Genomic DNA, 21,970 nt, shown 5'->3' on the forward strand with positions numbered 1-21,970 from the left:
GGCAACCTGGCCTCATAATTTGACCTGAATTGTTGAAGGGCCACAAGGAAATATGACTGACAAGAAGAATAAAAATATTTAACACATATGCCAAATAGACTCATTAGAGAAAGTACTACATTAATACCTTCTCATTTAAATATTTGTAAATGTCTTAAAATTATTTCATGATAGGACGATGGAATACCTTGCTGTCTTTCAAAAGAACATGTAAATGTTCCTGCAGATGCTACATAATTCACAGAATCCCCTTAGGGAGGTTGATAGGAAGACTCAGTATAGCCCCAAGAGAGTAGTTGATGCGTGTGAGAGATCCCACAGTATTTCAGATCCTGCATTCCTCATCTCTCTTTCAGATAGATAGATAGACAGACAGACTTTATAGATATTTAAGATATATAGATGAAGATATCTTTCAAAAGTCACTGTTTTTCCAAGAAGGCAACATTTTTAGAATTGTAAACTCATCATCTAAACTTTTATATTGCCCAATTCTCTAACGTCTTTTCTTCTGCTATCTTGGCTGTTTTCATTTTAATCACTTCTCTCAGATATATTGCCCTTTGATATTCAAATAATCTATTTATTATCTTTAATTAAATTCTATTTAATCTTTTAATTCTACTGTGTGTTGTCTATACATTCTTTCAGTTGACCATTATGCAAGGCAAGGTATCAAAAAGATTATATTTGAGGGATCTATTCATATCTGAATCTATGCCAACTTAAAAAAGTAATGAGATAGGGAGGCTAGAGAGGAGATGGCCTAAACACCTGGAGAATACTAGAGATGTGTCCAAAGCACACCATTAATGAGTCCCATGAGGACCAGAATGCTACAGAAAAGCTTTCAAATAGCGTAGAAAACCAGGATTTGTTATGCATCCACTGTGTACCACACTTAAGCTCTATAAATGTGACTATACCCAATCTTTACAAAAAGACTCTTGGAGGTTTTTTCAGTGTGGAACCTGAGGCTTAGAAATTTCCTAAAGCCATGCAGTGGGTAAGTGATGGAACAGGTTCTTGAACTCATCTTCTCCAGGACCACCTCACTGTCTTTCTAAGTTGTCTGCTTACAGATGGTGCTTTAAAAGCCCCATACTGGATTAGCAGATGCAAACTATTATATATAGAATGGATAAACAACAAGGTCCTACCGTATAGCACAGGGAAGTATATTCAATATCCTGTGATAAGCCATAATGGAAAAGAATATGAAAAAGAATGTATATATACGTATAACTGAATCACTGTGCTGTACAGCAGAAATTAACACAACATTGTAAATCAACTATAGTTCAATAAAATAAAATTTAAAAAAATAAATAAAAAAATAAAAGCCTCATACTGATAAGCCTCTAAAGAAAGGCACTTGCCCTTCTTTTTGCTTCCTCCCCCCAGATCTCAGGGAAAGAGGCCTCCCTGCATCCTATCAAAGGACCTCAAGAAATGCCCCTGACTACCACTCATTTCACATTTTTTCAGCTCTTCAGGACTCTCCTTTCTCTTTTTAACATTGCCATCAGACCCTAGCTCACATATGTTTGGATTTCCCATCTTGGCTGCCTTATTCGGCCAGGACATGTTCCCTTCCTCAGCGACTGGTATCCATGGACTCAATTCCCACAATCCTCTCTCATCAGTAATTATGCCCTCCACCCCAGCCCCCTACTCTTAAGTTTCCTTCCTACTTAGCTGGAAGTAAAAGTGGAAACAGGGAAGGTAGCTGTGAGTGGGAAGCAAGCATCTGAGTTGAAACATTAGAAATTAGGGCCCAGTGTATACATTAAGAATTTAAGGACCCATCTCTATTATATGTATGTGTGTGCCCTTGTTCATATAACCATATTCCACACCTGCTACTTCATATGCTTGCTAATGGCAGGGGTTATATTAACTCATAGATTTGCTTCTAACTAAATGAGTATTTCAGTGTCGGCATGTATATTGATAAAGCAGGAGTTGAATATTCAGTCACTGTTTATTGAGCATCTGTTTTGTGCTGAAAACTGTCATACGCACATTTCAAAGCTACCTCATGTGTGGGATATACGTACACACAAAAATTTATACACATTGTATTTTGATTTTGTGTGGTATTCTACTTGTGAAATATCACTATAGGTTATATACCTAAAAGTTGCATAAATGAATGAAGCAGTAATAGATGTATGCAGAGTAGTTGTTTTGATTATTTCTGTTAAAGTAGCTGTAGTCTTGAGATTATTTGACCTTTTACTTAATACAAATTTAAATGCAATATTAGTGATTTGATTCAAATGTTTAAGTATAAGTGGATTCTTTTCCAGACGTTAGTAGTTTTATTGAAGAGCAAAACAGAATAACAGCAGGGATAAAGGTGTGCATACCAGTTAACATATTAGTTTTACAAATATCAACTTCCATTTTGAGGGTTGATAAAATATAAACAAGGTACTCTGTTGAATTGTTGTTGACTCAGGTTGATTATGACCATGGTGTTCACTAGTAATATAGTAATAAAGCAAACAGTATAACACAGTTACGATAAGTTAATCACACTTACGGGATGTGGAGAGGCAATACCCAGTGCATTTGATTTCACATGTTTGAATTAGTTTATGAAAATCTTGCCCTTGGAGGCCTCTGAATCTTATCTGAAGTACCTCCAGAGTTGAATAAATATTTATGTTAAATATGTAGTGATCATTGTACATTGCCAGTCAAGGTGTGCATAGCTTAATACATAAGAGAGAGAGAGATAAATAGGTGTAAGAAAAAGTCCCACGCTCTCAAAATCTCTCCCAAATTCAGATAGTCTATTTAAATATTTGAATTAATAAACATGACTGGGAGATTTGAGATTGGTGGGCAGGAAATTTGGAGTATCAAATATATAACAGTCTATTTATACCTTAGTTTCATTGGATTATTTGTCTTAGTTTGCTCATGACAAATAGCTAACACTCATACTATGGAAAAGTAGATGTGAAATTATTGTTATAGCCACTTTTCAGACAAGTAATCTGAGACTCAACTTGCTTATAATTACTTTAATTATTTTTAGATACTGTTTGGGAGCCTTAATATTTGGAATTCCTTTTTTCTCACTTAGTAGCTTTCAAAATTCAGTAAGCAGTAATTGGAAACTTATCAAAATTTAGATTCTCAGGTTCACAGTTATTCTGATTCATTATGTCTGGGGTAAGACCCTACCATCACAAGTTATTCCAGTGTAGGTTGTCAGAAGACAGCACTTTCAGAAATATTGTTCTTTACACAATGGTTTTGAAATATATTTTAATATCATACACCTCAATTAGTAAATATTTTTCAGCATTCACTTCAATGTATGCATATTTACTTGTGAAATATTTACATATAGCATCATCACCTCATATATTTAATGTCAGTAAAGCTTATCTCCTTTCCATAAAGAATTAACTATAATTTATAATGTTTCCCCCATGACGCAGTAGTTCAACTTGCACAAATCCCATTTTAAAGATAACAAAATGTGCTTCCATTTAATTAAAGCTATAGGAATTTTTTTTTTTTGCATTTAGTCTTTAGTCCCCTCCCCACAAAACACAACTTTTTATTTTGAAAAATGTCACACCTACAGAAGAGCATAGTACAATGAATAGTCCTATATTTTTCATACAGATTCATCTATTTCATCAATTGTTAACTTTTGGGGAACTTGCTTTATATCCTATCTCTATCTGTAGACATATAATTTTGTCTCTAAAGTATGTATGGCCTTAGAAAAAGGACTTTCTCCAACATAATTGCAATGCCATTATCATACACTAAGATTTAACCTAGATATATTAATATTTTTAAAATATTAAATATCCACAGTAAAACTTTTCCAATTGTCCCAAAAATGTTCCTTATAACTTTTAAAAATGTTATCTTTTTTCCAGTCTGGGATTCAATCAAGGATTATTCATTACATTTGGTTTCCAATCTCTTACATCTCATTTAATCTAAAAATTCCCTTCTACCTTGTTTTGTCTTTTATGATATTGGTATTTTGGAGAGTCCAGGCCAGTTGTCTTGTAGAATATTGCATGTTATGGATTTCTTTTTTTTTTCTGTACAAAAATTTCTTTGTCTTTATTTCATATTGCATATCTTGGGAGTCATATATTAAGACATAAAAAACTACCTAAATATATTTACAGCTCCATAATGTTACACTGCATTGATGTACTTTGATTTACCTTATCTTTGTTTCTTCATTATTCAATTCAGATTAAACATTTTGGTAAGAATATCACATATCATGTACTTCTCATTGCAACACATCCGGAGACACAAAGTCCCATTAGTGGGGATACTAAGTTAATCACTTGGTTAAGATTGTGTCTGCCAGATCTTTATATTGTAAAGATTATCTTTTCCCTTTATAACTAATAAATAATTTGCGGGGGGTGATAATTTGAGACAATGTGAATAACCTCTTCCCTTACAACCCTTCGTTTGATGGTTTTAGTATCCTTTCAGATATGCTACCAGTATTAATTATTATGTCCATTATCCTTGCTATTTTTTATTAGCTGAGATTTTTAAATTAAAGAAAATAGCTTTTTCTCTGTTTCTCTCCTCCCCCCCAACTCTTTTTATTTTTAAGTACGAGTACAGATACATGGATTTTTTAAATCTTTTATATTTCAGCATTTATTGTTCTCAAATCCCCATCACATTATCATATTTAATCACTGAACATTTAATTTATAAAAATGTGAGGGGATCTAAATTCAGAAGACACAAGCTGTGTGACCTTGGGTAAGGAACTTTTATTTTTTTGGCTTTTGTATCTCCTAACACTGGGGGAGGTACCAGGTAATCTCTGAGCTTGCTTCTAGCTGGTGATTCTATGATTCTTTGACCACTGCATGTGTACTGTTTGATGGCCCACTCTTTATTCAGGGGAGGCTCCTTGATTTCTATCATTATCATTATATTTCTGAGTAATGTCCCTGAGTTTGGAAAAACAAAAACAAAGCCAGATGTTAACAGAAATGACTTTGACACCTACCTCTTCCTTCTCTGGATTTCTCTGTATCCAGATCTCTAGGAGGAACTTGTGGCTCTTAACGAGCAATTAAAAATACTAGAGCTAATATTTGTACAAATCCATAGCTATTATATCAATAGAAAATAATAATCTCTCACTCCTTTTCCTTTTTCTTCTTGCATTGAAGACTATTGAACTTGTTTGCTGCATTTTTGAATTATAGCAAATTTTTATGGTTTTTGAAAAGACATTCATTCAAAGAGTAGTGCCAGAGGGACTTCCCTGGTGGTTTAGTGGTTAAGACTCTGTGCTTCCACTGCAGGGGGCATGGGTTCTATCCCTGGTGGGGGAAGTTCCACATGACCTACTATGCAGCCAAAAAGGAAAAAAAAAGAAAAAAGAAAAGAGTAGTGCCAGAGCAGACTGGGAAAAGACAGTTCCAGACCTTTTTCTTTTTTATTTCTTTCTGTTACTGATTCCCTTATGGTCGAAAGAACACAATCTGTATGATTTAGAGTATTTTTAATTTGTTGAGGTTTGTTTTATGACCCAGTATATGGTCTCTCTTGGTGAATGTCCCATAGGACTTGAAACAAATAAGTATTCTGCTGTTGTTTTATGGAGTGTTTTACATATGTCATTCAAATTCTCAGTTAATTTTGTTATTTGGGTCTTCTGTATCCTTGCTGATTTTCTGACTAGTAGTTTTACCTGTCACTTGGTTAGAGGGGGATATTAAATCACCCAACTATAATGGTGTATTTATTTCTTCTTTCCCCTCTATTGAATTTTGCTTCATGTAAGTTGAGGCTTTGTTATTTGTTATAGACACATTAGTATTATATGTCTTCCTGGTGTATCCATATTTTATAATTATGTATTGCCCCTCTTTGTCTCTAGTAATTTTCTTTTCTCTGAAGTTTGCTTTATATGATAGTAATGTAACCATTTTTTTTTTTTTTTTTTTTTTTTTGCGGTACGCGGGCCCCTCACCGGTGCGGCCCCTCCCGCTGCGGAGCACAGGTGCCAGACGCGCAGGCCCAGCGGCCACGGCCCACTGGCCCAGCCGCTCCGCAGCATGTGGGATCTTCCCGGACCGGGGCACGAACCTGTGTCCCCTGAATTGGCAGGCGGACTCTCAACCACTGCGCCACCAGGGAAGCCCCATTTTTGTTTTTTAAAATTAACATTTTCATGGTACATCTTTTATCATCCTTTTTCTTTCAAACTACCTATGTCATTAAATTTGGAGAAGTCTATTTTAGACAGAACATTGTCGGACCATGTTATATATAAATATTTCAACTCTACCCTGGCTAGCTACCCTTTCCCTCAGCCTGCTACCCCAGCAAGAGAATTGGAGTGCCGCCTCTTTCTACCAAGCAAGAGATAGAAGATCAGCTCCCCTCCCCTTTATTTTTCTGCCCCTCTTAGTTGATCTGGGTTGGAGACTTGTTCAGTGCCTTGTCCAGTATATATGAGAGGCAGTATGGAAACCTGGAAACCCACCACAATGTCGTTCCTCAAGTCCCAAGGTCCCTAAGTAGACTGCCTTCTTCTTTCATATTTCAGAGTCTCCTTATCCTTGTCTGTTGTGTATTATGTCTGGCAATTTTTAGTTGTAAGAGGGGGAGCCTAGGAGGAATGGGGCTACTTCATTTTTGTGGATTTTTATTCTTTTGGACACTCCCAAATTTGGCCAGTGGGACGCTTTACAAGACAATCCCTAAGTCCTTTTTATTGTCTTCATTATTTTTTTTTTTTTTTTTTTTTTTTTTTTTTTGCGGTATGCGGGCCTCTCCCTGTTGTGGCCTCTCCCATTGCGGAGCACAGGCTCCGGACGCGCAGGCCTAGCGGCCATGGCTCACGGGCCCAGCCGCTCCGCGGCATGTGGGATCTTCCCGAACCGGGGCACGAACCCGTGTCCCCTGCATCGGCAGGCAGACTCTCAACCACTGCGCCACCAGGGAAGCCCTGTCTTCATTAGTTTTTGAATATTTTGTTACTTTCTGGCAGTATAAGACGTTCTAGTTTCACCTAGCACTCAACTTGCTGTAAAAACTAGAATTCGGCATTTTTCAATGGTTTGCTATACAGAGACAAGGTATTTAGTGTCCAAGATATGGGCACTAGATGTGCTCATTGCTGCTAGGATGTTCCTTTCAGGGGACAGAACAAAGAAGTATAATTATTAAAATAATTATTAAAAACAATTATCTCATACTGATACCTCCTATTCCGATCCTACACCATAGAGTTCTTCCTCAATTCACCTCACTTCTCTTCTCCCATGTGAAAAACCTCACTCCCAACACATCAATTCAGTACCCATTTGCTCTATCATACCTATATACCCCTTATATTTTCTAAATTACTATATTCTTAACTACCAAGAAAAACAGAGAGCGAGAGAGAGAAAAGGAAAAAGGAACTGAAAACTACTAAATCTAAAGCTATCTTTGCAGTTGATTTTTCCTCCTGGAATATATTGTACTACAATAGAACAGTCAGAGAACTATGGCCAAAATATTCTTTAATTAATTCTTTATTCTGTATAGTTTTGTGGTCAATTTATATAAAGATTGATTCTTTACTTTTTAATTTGAATTCAGTTTTAGCTTTGCTTTTTCACACTTTCTAAATTTATTTTTGTATTTGTAAAACATGTATTGTTCAAAACTCAAAGCTATGTAAAATGTTCTACTTAAAGAAATCCCATTCCCATAACTCAACCACCCACCACTTTCTCAAACAATCATATAGATGACCATCATCATTTGATTCTGATTTATCCATACTGTGTTTAGTTTTGCAAAAATGAGTATATATGAATAAATGCGTATGTACACACATGGTTCTGTTTCATCCTCTATCTTACACAAAGGTGGGATACTGTATAATTTCTTTTGCACCTTGCTAACTTCACCTAATAATATGTCTGGAATCCTAGTAAAATAATTAATGGACATCTTTCTCATAGATTTTTATGACTTTTTAGTACCTCAGTTTTTTTCCTGCACTATTGTTTATACACAACTAGTCTCCAGTGCATAGATCTTTTCATTATTGCTAATAATTTGCTATACAAATATTGCTATGCAAATAATGCCTTTGTATATTTAAGGTGTATTTCTACAAGTTGTATTGATGGGCAAAATGGTAAATATATATACAATTTTACTGTATGTTACAAAAATCCCCTTCTTAGAAGTTGTAACACTCCCATTCCTTTCCAAGGCATCAGCTGATATCTAGTTCAATATATTTAAAATTAAAAATTTCTGTGCTGACAGAGCTTTTTACTTTTTATACATGGTAGCACTAAAAGCAAGTACATGTTATGCAACCCATAAGCACGTTTTGAAAAATTGATTTTTGCATATATTAGTTTAAATTATTAACATTGCAAAAGGTATATTTGCGCATGTGTAAATATTAACTACTACAATCCATTTTTATGTGGTAGGTTCATACAGGCTCTCAGTAATATCTTTTATTTGAATAGTTTAAATTAAAATTCCAAGAATTTATTAGTTGATTTTATATTTTTTGAGTATTATAGAGAAAATCATTAATAGTGTTGAATATGTTCTTCAAAAATGCCATTTAAATCTCATCTTAAAATGTACTTTGAACATGATCATCTCAGAAATTTCCCATTAGAAGGAAGTTTTGATTCTATTTCAATCTCCACTGATGTTTTTCCTCTTGAATGTGACATTGAAGTGTAATATCTCTTTATATTTTGATTAGGTCAGGGGAAGCACAAGCGTCTCGTCCTGGCTCCATACTGGGACAGCTTCCTCGTAGAGACTTCTGCCTTCAAGCTTAGTGGTCTGAGTCACACAAAAGGTACAGGATTTCTGCCTTATATTCTGTCATTCTATATGCTATCGCATTTCAGAGATGATGAAATATGTCTTGTTGTCTTAATAAATATTTAATGAAAATTAAATGTATAAGTTAAAAATTTTGACACAAATTTTAGTAAGTTGATAAAAAAACATGGATAGTGTAACCTTTACATATAGTCATTATATCTTCACTTTTTTTTTTCATTCCTTTTCACATGAATACAACTTGCAGAAAATCTTATATCTGAGATGGTGAATGGTTTAATGTCATACCACTTAATACATAACTGTGTGAGTCAAAGAATATTTTGGAAAATTAAAAATGCCTAGTGTGGGGCTTCCCTGGTGGCACAGTGGTTGAGAGTCCGCCTGCCGATGCAGTGGACATGGGTTCGTGCCCTGGTCCGGGAAGATCCCACATGCCGCGGAGCGGCTGGGCCCGTGAGCCATGGCCGCTGAGCCTGCGCGTCCGGAGCCGGTGCTCCACAACGGGAGAGGCCACAACAGTGAGAGGCCCGCGTACCACAAAAAAAAAAAACAAAAAACAAAAAACCTAGTGTTTTAAAGCTGCTCACACTTATGAAAATAATTCCATCTTTGCAAAGCTGACAATTCCCTGAAAATGTATTATAGGGTGTACATGTATTAGTAATCCCAACTGCATATTGATGAATAGGAAAAAAAATCTAAGGCATAAGAAATAATGAATTTGCTTAAAAATCTAAGGCTCACAAAGTTTGAATTTGCTTAAAATACTTTCCATTACAAAAAACTAATTATTGTACATATGATAAAATACAAATTATCTTAAAATAATAATTAGATATTATATATAATATGTATAAATATATATACTTATATATTATAATTATTATATATTATTATTATATATTATAATTATAATAATTATTACAAAAATAATAACTAAAATCAGTAACTACTACTAACATTCCAATATAAGTGAGTTCATGACTTTCTTTTATATTTACTATAGTCATTTTTATTAGCATCCTGAATCTCATTAATTTATTTCATTTGATACTCACAACAACTCCATTGTATAGGTGTTATTAGTATTATTATTGAATCAAGGAGATTGCAATTCAGAAAAATTAACTTACACAAAATCAAAACAGTTGCTTACTGGCAAAGCTGAACTACCATATGTCTGATTTCAACATCGCTGTTTTCTCTTTCTTTGCAATGTATTAAAAGGAGTATGAACTGCAGTTCACAAAAGAGGAAGTACCGATGGCCAAAGAATGACAGAAAATATGTTCAAAGTAACTAATATTCAAATAGATCTTGATTTAAATGATAGCCAGCTAAGTTGTCTTTTTCCTTTTAAAAAGAAATTTTCTGTTTCAATTAAACTGTGATGAAATTGGAACAAACACTGATTAGTGTTTAAATTAATTAAATCACTACATAATTTCTGAAAAGCACTTAGTGTAATGTATATAAAGAACCATAGACATTACCACCTTTTTGACCCAGTAATTCCAATTCCAGTGAGATCTTTTCAAGAAATAATCAAAAGATGGATTATTTATCCACAAAGATGTTTGATATAGAATTATTTATAACAGCAAAAAATTGTAAATCACCTCAATGCCAAATAACAACTTTGTTGTATTTGTAGTAACTATTTATATGTCTGCTTATATTTTAATTTTACTTATCCGTTAAATATATGAGACATTTTCTTTTTTTTCATTTTTTCCATTGATTCTGCACTTTAAAAGTCTTTCTACATGTGAATCAATTGAAACTACACCTCTATTTTCTTTTTTTCTTCTCCTTTGTTTATAATGGGGAAAGAGTTATAGGTAGGTAGGTATCTTTTTCATTTGCTCCTTTAATTCATCCAGATTTTGCTTTTTTGCTCTGTAATTCCAATCTAATTTGATTCCCCATTAATTAGCAAGATTTCAATCTTTTAACTGAATAATGATTATTATTCTCTTGTTATTTATTTTTGCAATGTGACATCCTATATTCAATCATCTATACTCTGTTACATAGATCTGTATTTCTGGTCTTGTTCCAGTGCCATACGGTTTAAATTCTACAGGTTTATGTTTTCTTATTTTATTTCTATTTTCTCATTATCATTTAAATCATTTCTTTCCTTTTATCATCTATTTATCCTTCTGGAAAAAAAAATTAGAACAACTTTTTAACAAGTTCTGAAAAGTCCCAGTAAACATTCGATTGAAATTACATTAAACCTATAGACAAATTTGGGAAGAACTACATCTTTACAATATTTAATCTTCTTATCCATGACCACTTACTTCCTCAATATTTTTTTTCTCATTATTTTTAATATTTTTTTTACATCTTTATTGGAGTATAATTGCTTTACAATGGTGTGTTAGTTTCTGCTTTATAACAAAGTGAATCAGTAATACATATACATATATTCCCATCTCTCTTCCCTCTTGTGTCTCCCTCCCTCCCACCCTTCCTATCCCACCCCTCCAGGTGGTCACAAAGCACCAAGCTGATATCCCTGTGCTATGCGGCTGCTTCCCACTAGCTACCTACCTTACGTTTGGTAGTGTATATATGTCCATGCCTCTCTCTCACTTTGTCACAGCTTACCCTTCCCCCTCCCCATATCCTCAAGTCCCTTCTCTAGTAGGTCTGTGTCTTAATTCCTGTCTTACCCCTAGGTTCTTCATGACATTTTTTTTCTTAAATTCCATATATATGTGTTAGCATACAGTATTTGTCTTTCTCTTTCTGACTTACTTCACTTTGTATGACAGACCCTAGGTCTATCCACCTTATTACAAATAGCTCAATTTTGTTTCTTTTTATGGCTGAGTAATATTCCATTGTATATATGTGCCACATCTTCTTTATCCATTCATCTGATGATGGACTCTTAGGTTGTTTCCATCTCTGGGCTATTGTAAATAGAGCTGCAACGAACATTTTGGTACGTGACTCTTTTTGAATTATGTTTTCTCAGGGTATATGCCCAGTAGTAGGATTGCTGGGTCATATGGTAGTTCTATTTGTAGTTTTTTAAGGAACCTCCGTACTGTTCTCCACAGTAGTTGTATCAATTTACATTCCCACCAGCAGTGCAAGAGGGTTCCCTTTTCTCTACACCCTCTCCAGCACTTATTGTTTCTAGATTTTTTGATGATGGCCATTCTAACTGGTGTGAGATGATATCTCATTGTAGTTTTGACTTGCATTTCTCTAATGATTAATGATGTTGATCATTCTTTCATGTGTTTGTTGGCAGGCTGTATATCTTCTTTGGAGAAATGTCTATTTAGGTCTTCTGCCCATTTTTGGATTGGGTTGTTTTTTTGTTATTGAGCTGCATGAACTGCTTGTAAATTTTGGAGATTAATCCTTTGTCAGTTGCTTCATTTGCAAAAATTTTCTCCCATTCTGAGGGTTGTCTTTTGGTCTTGTTTATGGTTTCCTTTGCTGTGCAAAAGCTATGAAGTTTCATTAGGTCCCATTTGTTTATTTTTGTTTTTATTTCCATTTTTCTAGGAGGTGGGTCAAAAAGAATCTTGCTGTGATTTATGTCATACAGTGTTCTGCCTATGTTTTCCTCTAAGAGTTTGATAGTTTCTGGCCTTACATTTAGGTCATTAATCCATTTTGAGCTTATTTTTGTGTATGGTGTTAGGGAGTGATCTAATCTCATACTTTTACATGTATGTGTCCAGTTTACCCAGCACCACTTATTGAAGAGGCTGTCCTTTCTCCACTGTACATTCCTGCCTCCTTTATCAAAGATAAGGTGACCATATGTGCGTGGGTTTATCTCTGGGCTTTCTATCCTGTTCCATTGATCTATCTTTCAGTTTTTGTGCCAGTACCATACTGTCTTGATTACTGTAGCTTTGTAGTATAGTCTGAAGTCAGGGAGCCTGATTCCTCCAGCTCCTTTTTTTGTTCTCAAGATTGCTTTGGCTATTCGGGGTCTTTTGTGTTTCCATACAAATTGTGAAAGTTTCTGTTCTAGTTCTGTGAAAAATGCCAGTGGTAGTTTGATAGGGATAGCACTGAATCTGTAGATTGCTTTGGGTAGTAGAGTCATTTTCACAATGTTGATTCTTCCAATCCAAGAACATGGTATATCTCTCCATCTATTTGTATCATCTTTAATTTCTTTCATCAGTGTCTTATAATTTTCTGCCTACAGGTCTTTTGTGTCCTTAGGTAGGTTAATTCCTAGATATTTTATTCTTTTTGTTGCAATGGTAAATGGGAGTGTTTTCTTGATTTCACTTTCAGATTTTTCATCATTAGTGTATAGGAATGCCAGAGATTTCTGTGCATTAATTTTGTATCCTGCTACTTTACCAGATTCATTGATTAGCTCTAGTAGTTTTCTGGTAGCATCTTTAGGATTCTCTATGTATAGTATCATGTCATCTGCAAACAGTGACAGCTTTACTTCTTCTTTTCCAATTTGGATTCCTTTTATTTCCTTTTCTTCTCTGATTGCTGTGGATAAAACTTCCAAAACTATGTTGAATAAGAGTGGTGAGAGTGGGTAACCTTGTTTTGTTCCTGATCTTAGTGGAAATACTTTCAGTTTTTCAGCATTGAGGATGATGTTGGCTGTGGGTTTGTCATATATGGCCTTTTTTATGCTGAGCAAAGTTCCCTCTATGCCTGCTTTCTGCAGGGTTTTTATCATACATGGGTGTTGAATTTTGTCGAAAGCTTTGTTTGCATCTATTGAGATGATCATATGGTTGTTCTCCTTCAATTTGTTAATATGGTGTATCATGTTGATTGATTTGCGTATACTATAGAATCCTTGCATTCCTGGAATAAACCCCACTTGATCATGGTGTATTATCCGTATAATGTGCTGTTGGATTCTGTTTGCTAGTATTTTGTTGAGGATTTTTGCATCTATGTTCATCAGTGATATTGGCCTGTAGTTTTCTTTCTTTGTGACATCCTTGTCTGGTTTTGGTATCAAGGTGATGGTGGCCTCGTAGAAGGAATTTGGGAGTGTTCCTCCCTCTGCTATATTTTGGAAGAGTTTGAGAAGGATAGGTGTTAGCTCTTCTCTAATTGTTTGATAGAATTCGCCTGTGAAGCCCTCTGGTCCTGGGCTTTTGTTTGTTGGAAGATTTTAATCACAGTTTCAATTTCAGTGCTTGTGATTGGTCTGTTCATATTTTCTATTTCTTCCTGATTCAGTCTTGGCAGGTTGTGCATTTCTAAGAATTTGTCCATTTCTTCCAGGTTGTCCACCTTATTGGCATAGAGTTACTTGTAGTAATCTCTCATGATCTTTTGTATTTCTGCAGTGTCAGTTGTTACTTCTCCTTTTTCATTTCTAATTCTATTGATTTGAGTCTTCTCCCTTTTTTTCTTGATGAGGCTGGCTAATGGTTTATCAATTTTGTTTATCTTCTCAAAGAACCAGTGTTTAGTTTTATTGATCTTTGCTATCGTTTCCTTCATTTCTTTTTCATTTATTTCTGATCTGATTTTTATGATTACTTTCCTTCTGCTAACTTTGGGGATTTTTTGTTCTTTTTTCTCTAATTGCTTTGGGTGCAAGGTTAGGTTGTTTATTCGAGATGTTTCCTGTTTCTTAAGGTAGGATTGTATTGCTATAAACTTCCCTCTTAGAACTGCTTTTGCTGCATCCCATAGATTTTGGGTCGTCGTGTCTACATTGTCATTTGTTTCTAGGTATTTTTTGATTTCTTCAGTGATCACTTCATTATTAAGTAGTGTATTGTTTAGCCTCCCTGTGTTTGTATTTTTTACAGATCTTCTCCTGTAATTTATATCTAGTCTCATAGCGTTGTGGTTGGAAAAGATACTTGATACAATTTCAATTTTCTTAAATTTACCAAGGCTTGATTTGTGACCCAAGATATGATCTATCCTGGAGAATGTTCCATGAGCACTTGACAGAAATGTGTATTCTGTTGCTTTTGGATGGAATGTCCTATAAATATCAATTAAGTCCATCTTGTTTAATGTGTCATTTAAAGCTTGTGTTTTCTTATTTATTTTCATTTTGGATGATCTGTCCATTGGTGAAAATGGGGTGTTAAAGTCCCCTACTATGAATGTGTTACTGTTGATTTCCCCTTTTATGGCTGTTAGTATTTGCCTTATGTATTGAGGTGCTCCTATGTTAGGTGCATGAATATTTACAATTGTTATATCTTCTTTTGGATCGATCTCTTGATCATTATGTAGTGTCCTTCTTTGTCTCTTCTAATATAGTCTTTATTTTAAAGTCTATTTTGTCTGATATGAGAATTGCTACTCCAGCTTTCTTTTGGTTTGCATTTGCATGAAATATCTTTTTCCGTCCCCTTACTTTCATTCTGTATGTGTCTCTAGGTCTGAAGTGGGTCTCTTGTAGACAGCAAATATATGGGTCTTGTTTTTGTATCCATTCAGCCAATCTGTGTCTTTTGGTGGGAGCATTTAGTCCATTTACATTTAAGGTAATTATCGATATGTATGTTCCTATTCCCATTTTCTTAATTTTTTTGGGTTTGTTATTTTGGGTCTTTTCCTTCTCTTCTGTTTCTTGCCTAGAGAAGTTCCTTTAGTATTTGCTATAAAGCTGGTTTGGTGGTGCTGAAGTCTCTCAGCTTTTGCTTGTCTGTAAAGATTTTAATTTCTCCATCAAATCTGAATGAGAACCTTGCTGGGTAGAGTAATCTTGGTTGCAAGTTTTTCTCCTTCATCACTTTAAATATGTCCTGCCAGTCCCTTCTGGCTTGCAGAGTTTCTGCTGAAAGATCAGCTGTTAATCTTATGGGGATTCCCTTATGTGTTATTTGTTGTTGTTCCCTTGCTGCTTTTAATATGTTTTCTTTGTATTTAATTTTTGACAGTTTGATTGATATGTGTCTTGGCGTATTTCTCCTTGGATGTATCCTGTATGGGACTCTCTGTGCTTCCTGGACTTGATTAACTATTTCCTTTCCCATATTAGGGAAGTTGTCAACTATAATCTCTTCAAATATTTTCTGTCCCTTTATTTTTCTCTTTTTCTTCTGGAACCCCTATAATTGGAATGTTGGTGTGTTTGATGTTGTCCCAGAGGTCTCTGAGACTGTCCTCAGTTCTTTTCGTTCTTTTTTCTTTAGTCTGCTCTACAGTAGTTATTTCCACGATTTTATCTTCCAGGTCACTTATCCATTCTCCTGCCCCAGTTATTCTGCTATTGATCCCATCTAGAGTGTTTTTCGTTTCATTTATTGTGTTGTTGATCATTCTTTGTTTCATCTTTAGTTCTTCTAGGTCCTTGTTAAATGTTTCTTGCATTTTGTCTATTCTGTTTCCAAGATTTTGGATCATATTTACTATCATTATTCTGAATTCTTTTTCTGGTAGACTCCCTATTTCCTCTTCATTTGTTAGGTCTGGTGGGTTTTTATCTTGCTCCTTTCTCTGCGGTGTGTTTTTCTGTCTTCCCATTTTGCTTATCTTACTGTGTTTGGGGTCTCCCTTTTGCAGGCTGCAGGTTCGTAGTTCCCATTGTTTTGGTGTCTGTCCCCAGTGGCTAAGGTTGGTTCAGTGGATTGTTTAGGCTTCCTGATGGAGGGGACTAGTGCCTGTGTTCTGGTGGATGAGGCTGGATCTTGTCTTTCTGGTGGGCAGGTCCACGTCTGGTGGTGTGTTTTGGGGTGTCTGTGGTCTTATTATGATTTTAGGCAGCCTCTCTGCTAATGGGTGGGGTTGTGTTCCTGTCTTGCTAGTTGTTTGGCATAGGATGTCCAGCACTGTAGCTTGCTGGTTGTTGAGTGAAGCTGCGTGCTGGTGTTGAGATGGAGATATCTGGGAGATTTTTGCCATTTGTTATTGTGTGGATCTGGGAGGTCTCTTGTGGACCAGTGTCCTGAAGTTGGCTCTCCCTCCTCAGAGGCACAGCACTGACTCCTGGCTGTTGCACCAAGAGCCTTTCATCCACACGGCTCAGAATAAAAGGGAGAAAAAGTAGAAAGAAAGAATTAGTAGAAGTAGAAAGAGAGAAAGAAAGAGGAGGGAGGGAGGGAGGAAGGACGGAAGGAAGGAGGCAAGGAAGGAAAAAAAGAAAGAAGATAAAGTAAAATAAAATAAAGTAAGATAAAATATAATAAAGTTATTAAAATAAATATATAATTATTAAGACAAAAAAAATTAAAAAAACAAAAATAAAACGGACGGGTAGAACCCTAGGACAAATGGTGGAAGCAAAGCTATACAGACAAAATCTCACACAGAAGCATATACATACACACTCAGAAAAAGTGGAAAAGGAGAAAAAAATCATAAATCTTGCTCTCAAAGTCCACCTCCTTAATTTGGGATGATGGGTTGTCTATTCATGTATTCCACAGATGCAGGGTACGTCAGGTTGAACGTGGAGCTTTAATCCGCTGCTTTTGCGGCTGCTGGGAGAGATTTCCCTTTCTCTTCTTTGTTCTCATAGCTCCCAGGGGCTCAGCTTTGGATTTGGCCCCACCTCTGCGTGTAGGTCGCTGGAGGGCGTCTGTTCTTCGCTCAGACAGGACGGGGTTAAAGGAGCCGCTGAATCGGGGGCTCTGGCTCACTCAGAATGGGGGGAGGGAGGGGCACGGCGTGCGGGGCAGGCCTGCGGCGGCAGAGGCCGGTGTGACGTTGAACCAGCCTGAGGGGCGCCATGCGTTCTCCTGGAGGAGTTGACCCTGGATCCCGGGACCCTGGCAGTGGCAGGCTGCACAGGCTCCCCGGAAGTGGGATGTGAATAGTGACCTTTGCTCTCACACAGACTTCTTGGTGGCGGCAGCAGCAGCCTTAGCGTCTCATGTCCGTCTATGGGGTCCTCGCTTTTAGCCACACCTCGCGCCCATCTCTGGATCTCTTTTAAGCAGCGCTCTTAATCCCCTCTCCTCGCGCACCAGGAAACAAGGAGGTAAGAAAAAGTCTTTTGCCTCTTTGGGAGGTCCAGACTTTTCCCCGGACTCCCTCCCGGCTAGCCGTGGCGCACTAACCCCCTGCAGGCTGTGTTCACGCCACTAACCCCAGTCTTCTCCCTGCGTTCCGACCGAAGCCCGAGCCTCAGCTCCCAGCGCTACCCACCCGGGCTGGTGATTGCCGGTCGGCCCTGACCCTCTGTGCGGGAATCTCTCCGCTTTGCCCTTCGCACCCCTGTGGCTGTGCTCTCCTCCACGGCTCCAAAGCTTTCCCCCTCTGCCGCCTGCAGTCTCCGCCCGCGAAGGGACTTCCTAGTGTGTGGAAACCTTTCTTCCTTCATGGCTCCCTCCCACTGGTGCAGGTCCCGCCACTATTCTTTTGTCTCTGTTTATTGTTTTTTCTTTTGCCCTACCCAGGTACGTGGGGGGGTTTCTTGCCTTTTGGGAGGTCTGAGGTCTTCTGCCAGCGTTCAGTAGGTGTTCTGTAGGAGTTGTTCCATGTGTAGATGTACTTCTGGTGTATCTGTGGGGAGGAAGGTGATCTCTGCGTCTTTCTCTTCCTCCATCTTCCTGGAAGCCGTTCCTCAATATTTTTGAGCACAGTATTTCTAAATATTAATAAAGTTCGTTTTTCCATGAAAAAAACATAAAGTTTCCAGTGGCAGTACTTTTATTTAAATAATACAAATAATGGGTAAAGGTGGTCAAAGGGTAAATAAATTAATAAAATGGCAGGGAATCTTCCACTCTAAACATAGAGTATGGGAATTATGGAAATTATTGTTTCTTTTACCAAAGTCAACAATCCTATTGTATTAGTTTATAAAATTTTCATCTTTGTTTACTAATTTTGGACTACTTATATATTGAAATGACTGCTTATTTTTTGTTTCTTTTTAAATTCCTGGTTCTTTATTCTGCTGCAAGTAATTTTTAAGATATTTTCAAATTAAAAACTAAATCATCCAGTTAGCAATTATATATAATGTAATTTCTATGCAACACAGAGACCAACATTGTGTTTTATTTTAAAATCTTCAAATTTGAAAAATTATAAATGTACTTTCTCTTTTTAAAATGTTGCTTTGTATATTTTAAGGCAATGCTGTTTGGTACATAGATATTTATTTATTTATTAATATTTATTTATTTATTTGGCTGCGCCGGGTCTTAGTTCAGCATGTGGGATCTTCATTGCCGTGTGCGGGGTCTTCGTCGTGGCATGCCGCATCTTTAGTTACGGCATGCGGAATCTTTAGTTGCAGCATGCAGCGTCTTTAGTCGCAGCATGTGGGATCATTAGTTGCAGCATTTGGGATCTTTAGTTGAGGCATGCGAACTCTTAGTTGTGGCATGTGGGATCTAGTTCCCTGACTAAGGATCGAACCCAGGCCCCCTGCATTGGGAGAGCAGAGTCTTAGCCACTGGACCATCAGGGAAGTCGCTAAGCGTACTTTCTTAATTATAATTTATATTGTTCTTACTGTCTTCACATGTTTTTCAAATTTAATGCCGTCTTTGCTAGATTTTTCAACTAGCAATGGACCACCCTGACTGTGCAGTGGGTTGACAGTTCCAAATATATTCTCTGCTGCTCTATATAATAAAATCTCCAAAAGGGTTTGTTTATTTTCAAGAAATTTGTTATTCGCTCTGGTATTCTTACATGGTATTATATTAGTGTTATGGATATCCCTGATGATTTGGGGAGCATAAACAGTAAGGGTACAACAGAAATGGGATCTCTGTTTCTTACACTGCTATTGGCATTTTTAGAGACTTTGGGATTCATTGACCATGTTGTAAAAACTGCTTCTAGGGAAAATCTCATGTACCATATTAAGCATTTGTATCCTTAAAACTAAGTCTTTCTACATCTACATGATCTCAGATGAATTGATTGAGTGGATAGGTTCTAAACTTGTATCGTCCAGTTTGCCAAGTAATGTGACAGTGCGTTCAGTTCAATTCAGTTAAGTGCTAGGCATTAAAGGGAAACCAAGTGATAGCTGGTAAGACTAGTATATATTCCTCAAATGTGAATGCTGCTGCTTCAGTCCATGGTAAGCTAGTCTATGCATCATCCCAGTCACAGGCTGACTTTACCAACATTTTGTTCTATATATGACAAAAGGACATGGATAAAAATAATTTCTGCAAATACTCCTCATATTAACTTCTTTCTGAAATTTTAAGTTCCTTTGCATTGCTGAAATCCCTTAATAAAATTGGATGGGTGGGTGGGTGGGTTGATGGAACGATAGATGGATAGATGGATGGATGGATAGATACATACATAAATACATACATACGTATATACATACATACCAAGACAAGAACTCTAGCCATTGACACTTTTTTTTTACATTGGAAAAAGATGTTCACGTCCATTTCATTCCTCCAAGGAAACATTTTTGTTTTCCTAGAATTTTTCTTCCTTAGAATGAGTTCTGTACTAGGCTATACTTCATTTTGTTTTTAGTAGTTTCACTGTTCTTTTCATTATCTTTCTTTCAAAACTGGTGACAGAAACTAGACAGGAGTTTAAAGAAAAAAATTTTTTAAAAAGGGTCTTCCTGTCAGCAAAGAATCTTAACCTGCCAGGTTTTCAGTTTGAAGCTCATTCTTGTGTACACATCTAATTAGGTCAAGTAACCAAAAATGAGACAAGAGTATAGGTGAATTGTGATCTCAGAAGCCATCCTTCTGCAACAGTGATACATGTATAAGAGTTGCAGTGTTCCTTTTCTCTTTTACTAGGAAGTAATCAAATGTCACCGAAGCAAAATCAAGATCAAACTCTTGAGAAAACAGTCTTAGCTGAAACACTTTCCTGGGTCCTCTGACTGTGATAGTTTTAAAAAAATGGGGGCGGTGGATTAGCATTATTATATATCATGGTGTAGCGCTAGGGAGTAAGGTACTAGTTTACAAATCTATATATGTATAAAATTAGACGTAGGACTTTAGTAAAGGAGTCAAGCTGCAGGGATAGGGCATTAGACTTGCAGTGTGAGAATCTGTGTTCTGGTTTTGACTGTGATGTGGAGAAGCTGTGTTAGCTTGAGCTGGTTTCTGTACTTTCTAGACCCTGTTTTGGACATCAGAAAAAATGAAAATCAGTTGTACCTAATAGGATATTTTTTGAAGAACAAACACAGTTGTGCATGTGAAGAAATGTCTAAACACTAAAGGTATATACAAGTATTGTTTATTAGTATTACTTGTATAGGTGAAAATAGGTAAACCCAAAGATGGATTCCTGATTTTCTTCAGTTTTAGATGAAACAAGACCTAGTACACTCCCAGTACATGCCAGGAAATATATTTCTGAAAAATGAGCAAAGAAATAAATAGCAGTTATTTTTCTTCTGAAATCCATTCGTTTTTTAGGTAAAACAGTTATGAGACAAATGATTTTAATTTTCATCAACTACTCGTTGATGAAACAGTCTTGTTACCTTGGTGAATACCTTTTCTAGAAAAGGATATCTTACAGGACAGTAGATCTCTATTTCTGTATTTATATCTATATTTTAAGAGTATCCAACTTTGTAGATATCTATAACTATATTTAAAAAATAATGCAACCTTGTTCTTCCTTTCGATATCCCTAATCCTTTACGTATTCTATTCATTCAACATTTTAATTTTAAAAAATCAGTAAATTCATATACCACTTTCACAAATTTTGGCATTCCCTTGTATCACCTATATAATAATTTACCTAATTGTATTTTAGTAGAAAGCAGTGTCACTTGTCATGAGCAGTAGCAATGTACTCTGTTCCAGGAACTATTTTAAGCACTTTACAAATATTAATTCATTTAGTCTTCACAACAACCCTATGAGATAGATTCATTCTATTAATAACCCTATGTTAGAGATGAGTATACTGAGACGTGCAGGAGTTATATCCAAGATCACACCCACAGTATGTGCTGGAGCTTGTGTTTGAATGTAGGGCTTGGGCTCTTACTCAACTACAAAATACTGTTATAAATAGAAGACAGCTTTAAAACGTCAATCAGTAAATAATAAAATAAAAATTTTAAATATCTGTCCAGCTTTCACTCAGAAGTATCTTAAATGTCACTGTTGCAAAAAAGGTTTTCCTGGGAAGCAGTCTCAGACAAGGAGGTTAGCATGCAGGAATTGTATTAGAGAGAAGTGTATGAGGACCCACAGCACTGGGGGAA

The 21,970-nt window shown here is 36.2% G+C and overlaps 1 protein-coding gene across 1 annotated transcript in view; it reads left to right on the forward strand.

Moving 5' to 3' along the window:
* CFAP47 (cilia and flagella associated protein 47) overlaps positions 1 to 21,970 on the forward strand; it is a 533,433-nt gene that overhangs the window by 443,649 nt on the left and 67,814 nt on the right. Inside the window, 1 exon segment of the mRNA XM_032618881.1 lies at positions 8,762 to 8,860. Within this exon segment, the coding sequence (XP_032474772.1) occupies positions 8,762 to 8,860 (99 nt within the window).

This window comes from Phocoena sinus, chromosome X (assembly GCF_008692025.1).
Source record: "Phocoena sinus isolate mPhoSin1 chromosome X, mPhoSin1.pri, whole genome shotgun sequence".
NCBI classification, from domain to species: domain Eukaryota; kingdom Metazoa; phylum Chordata; class Mammalia; order Artiodactyla; family Phocoenidae; genus Phocoena; species Phocoena sinus.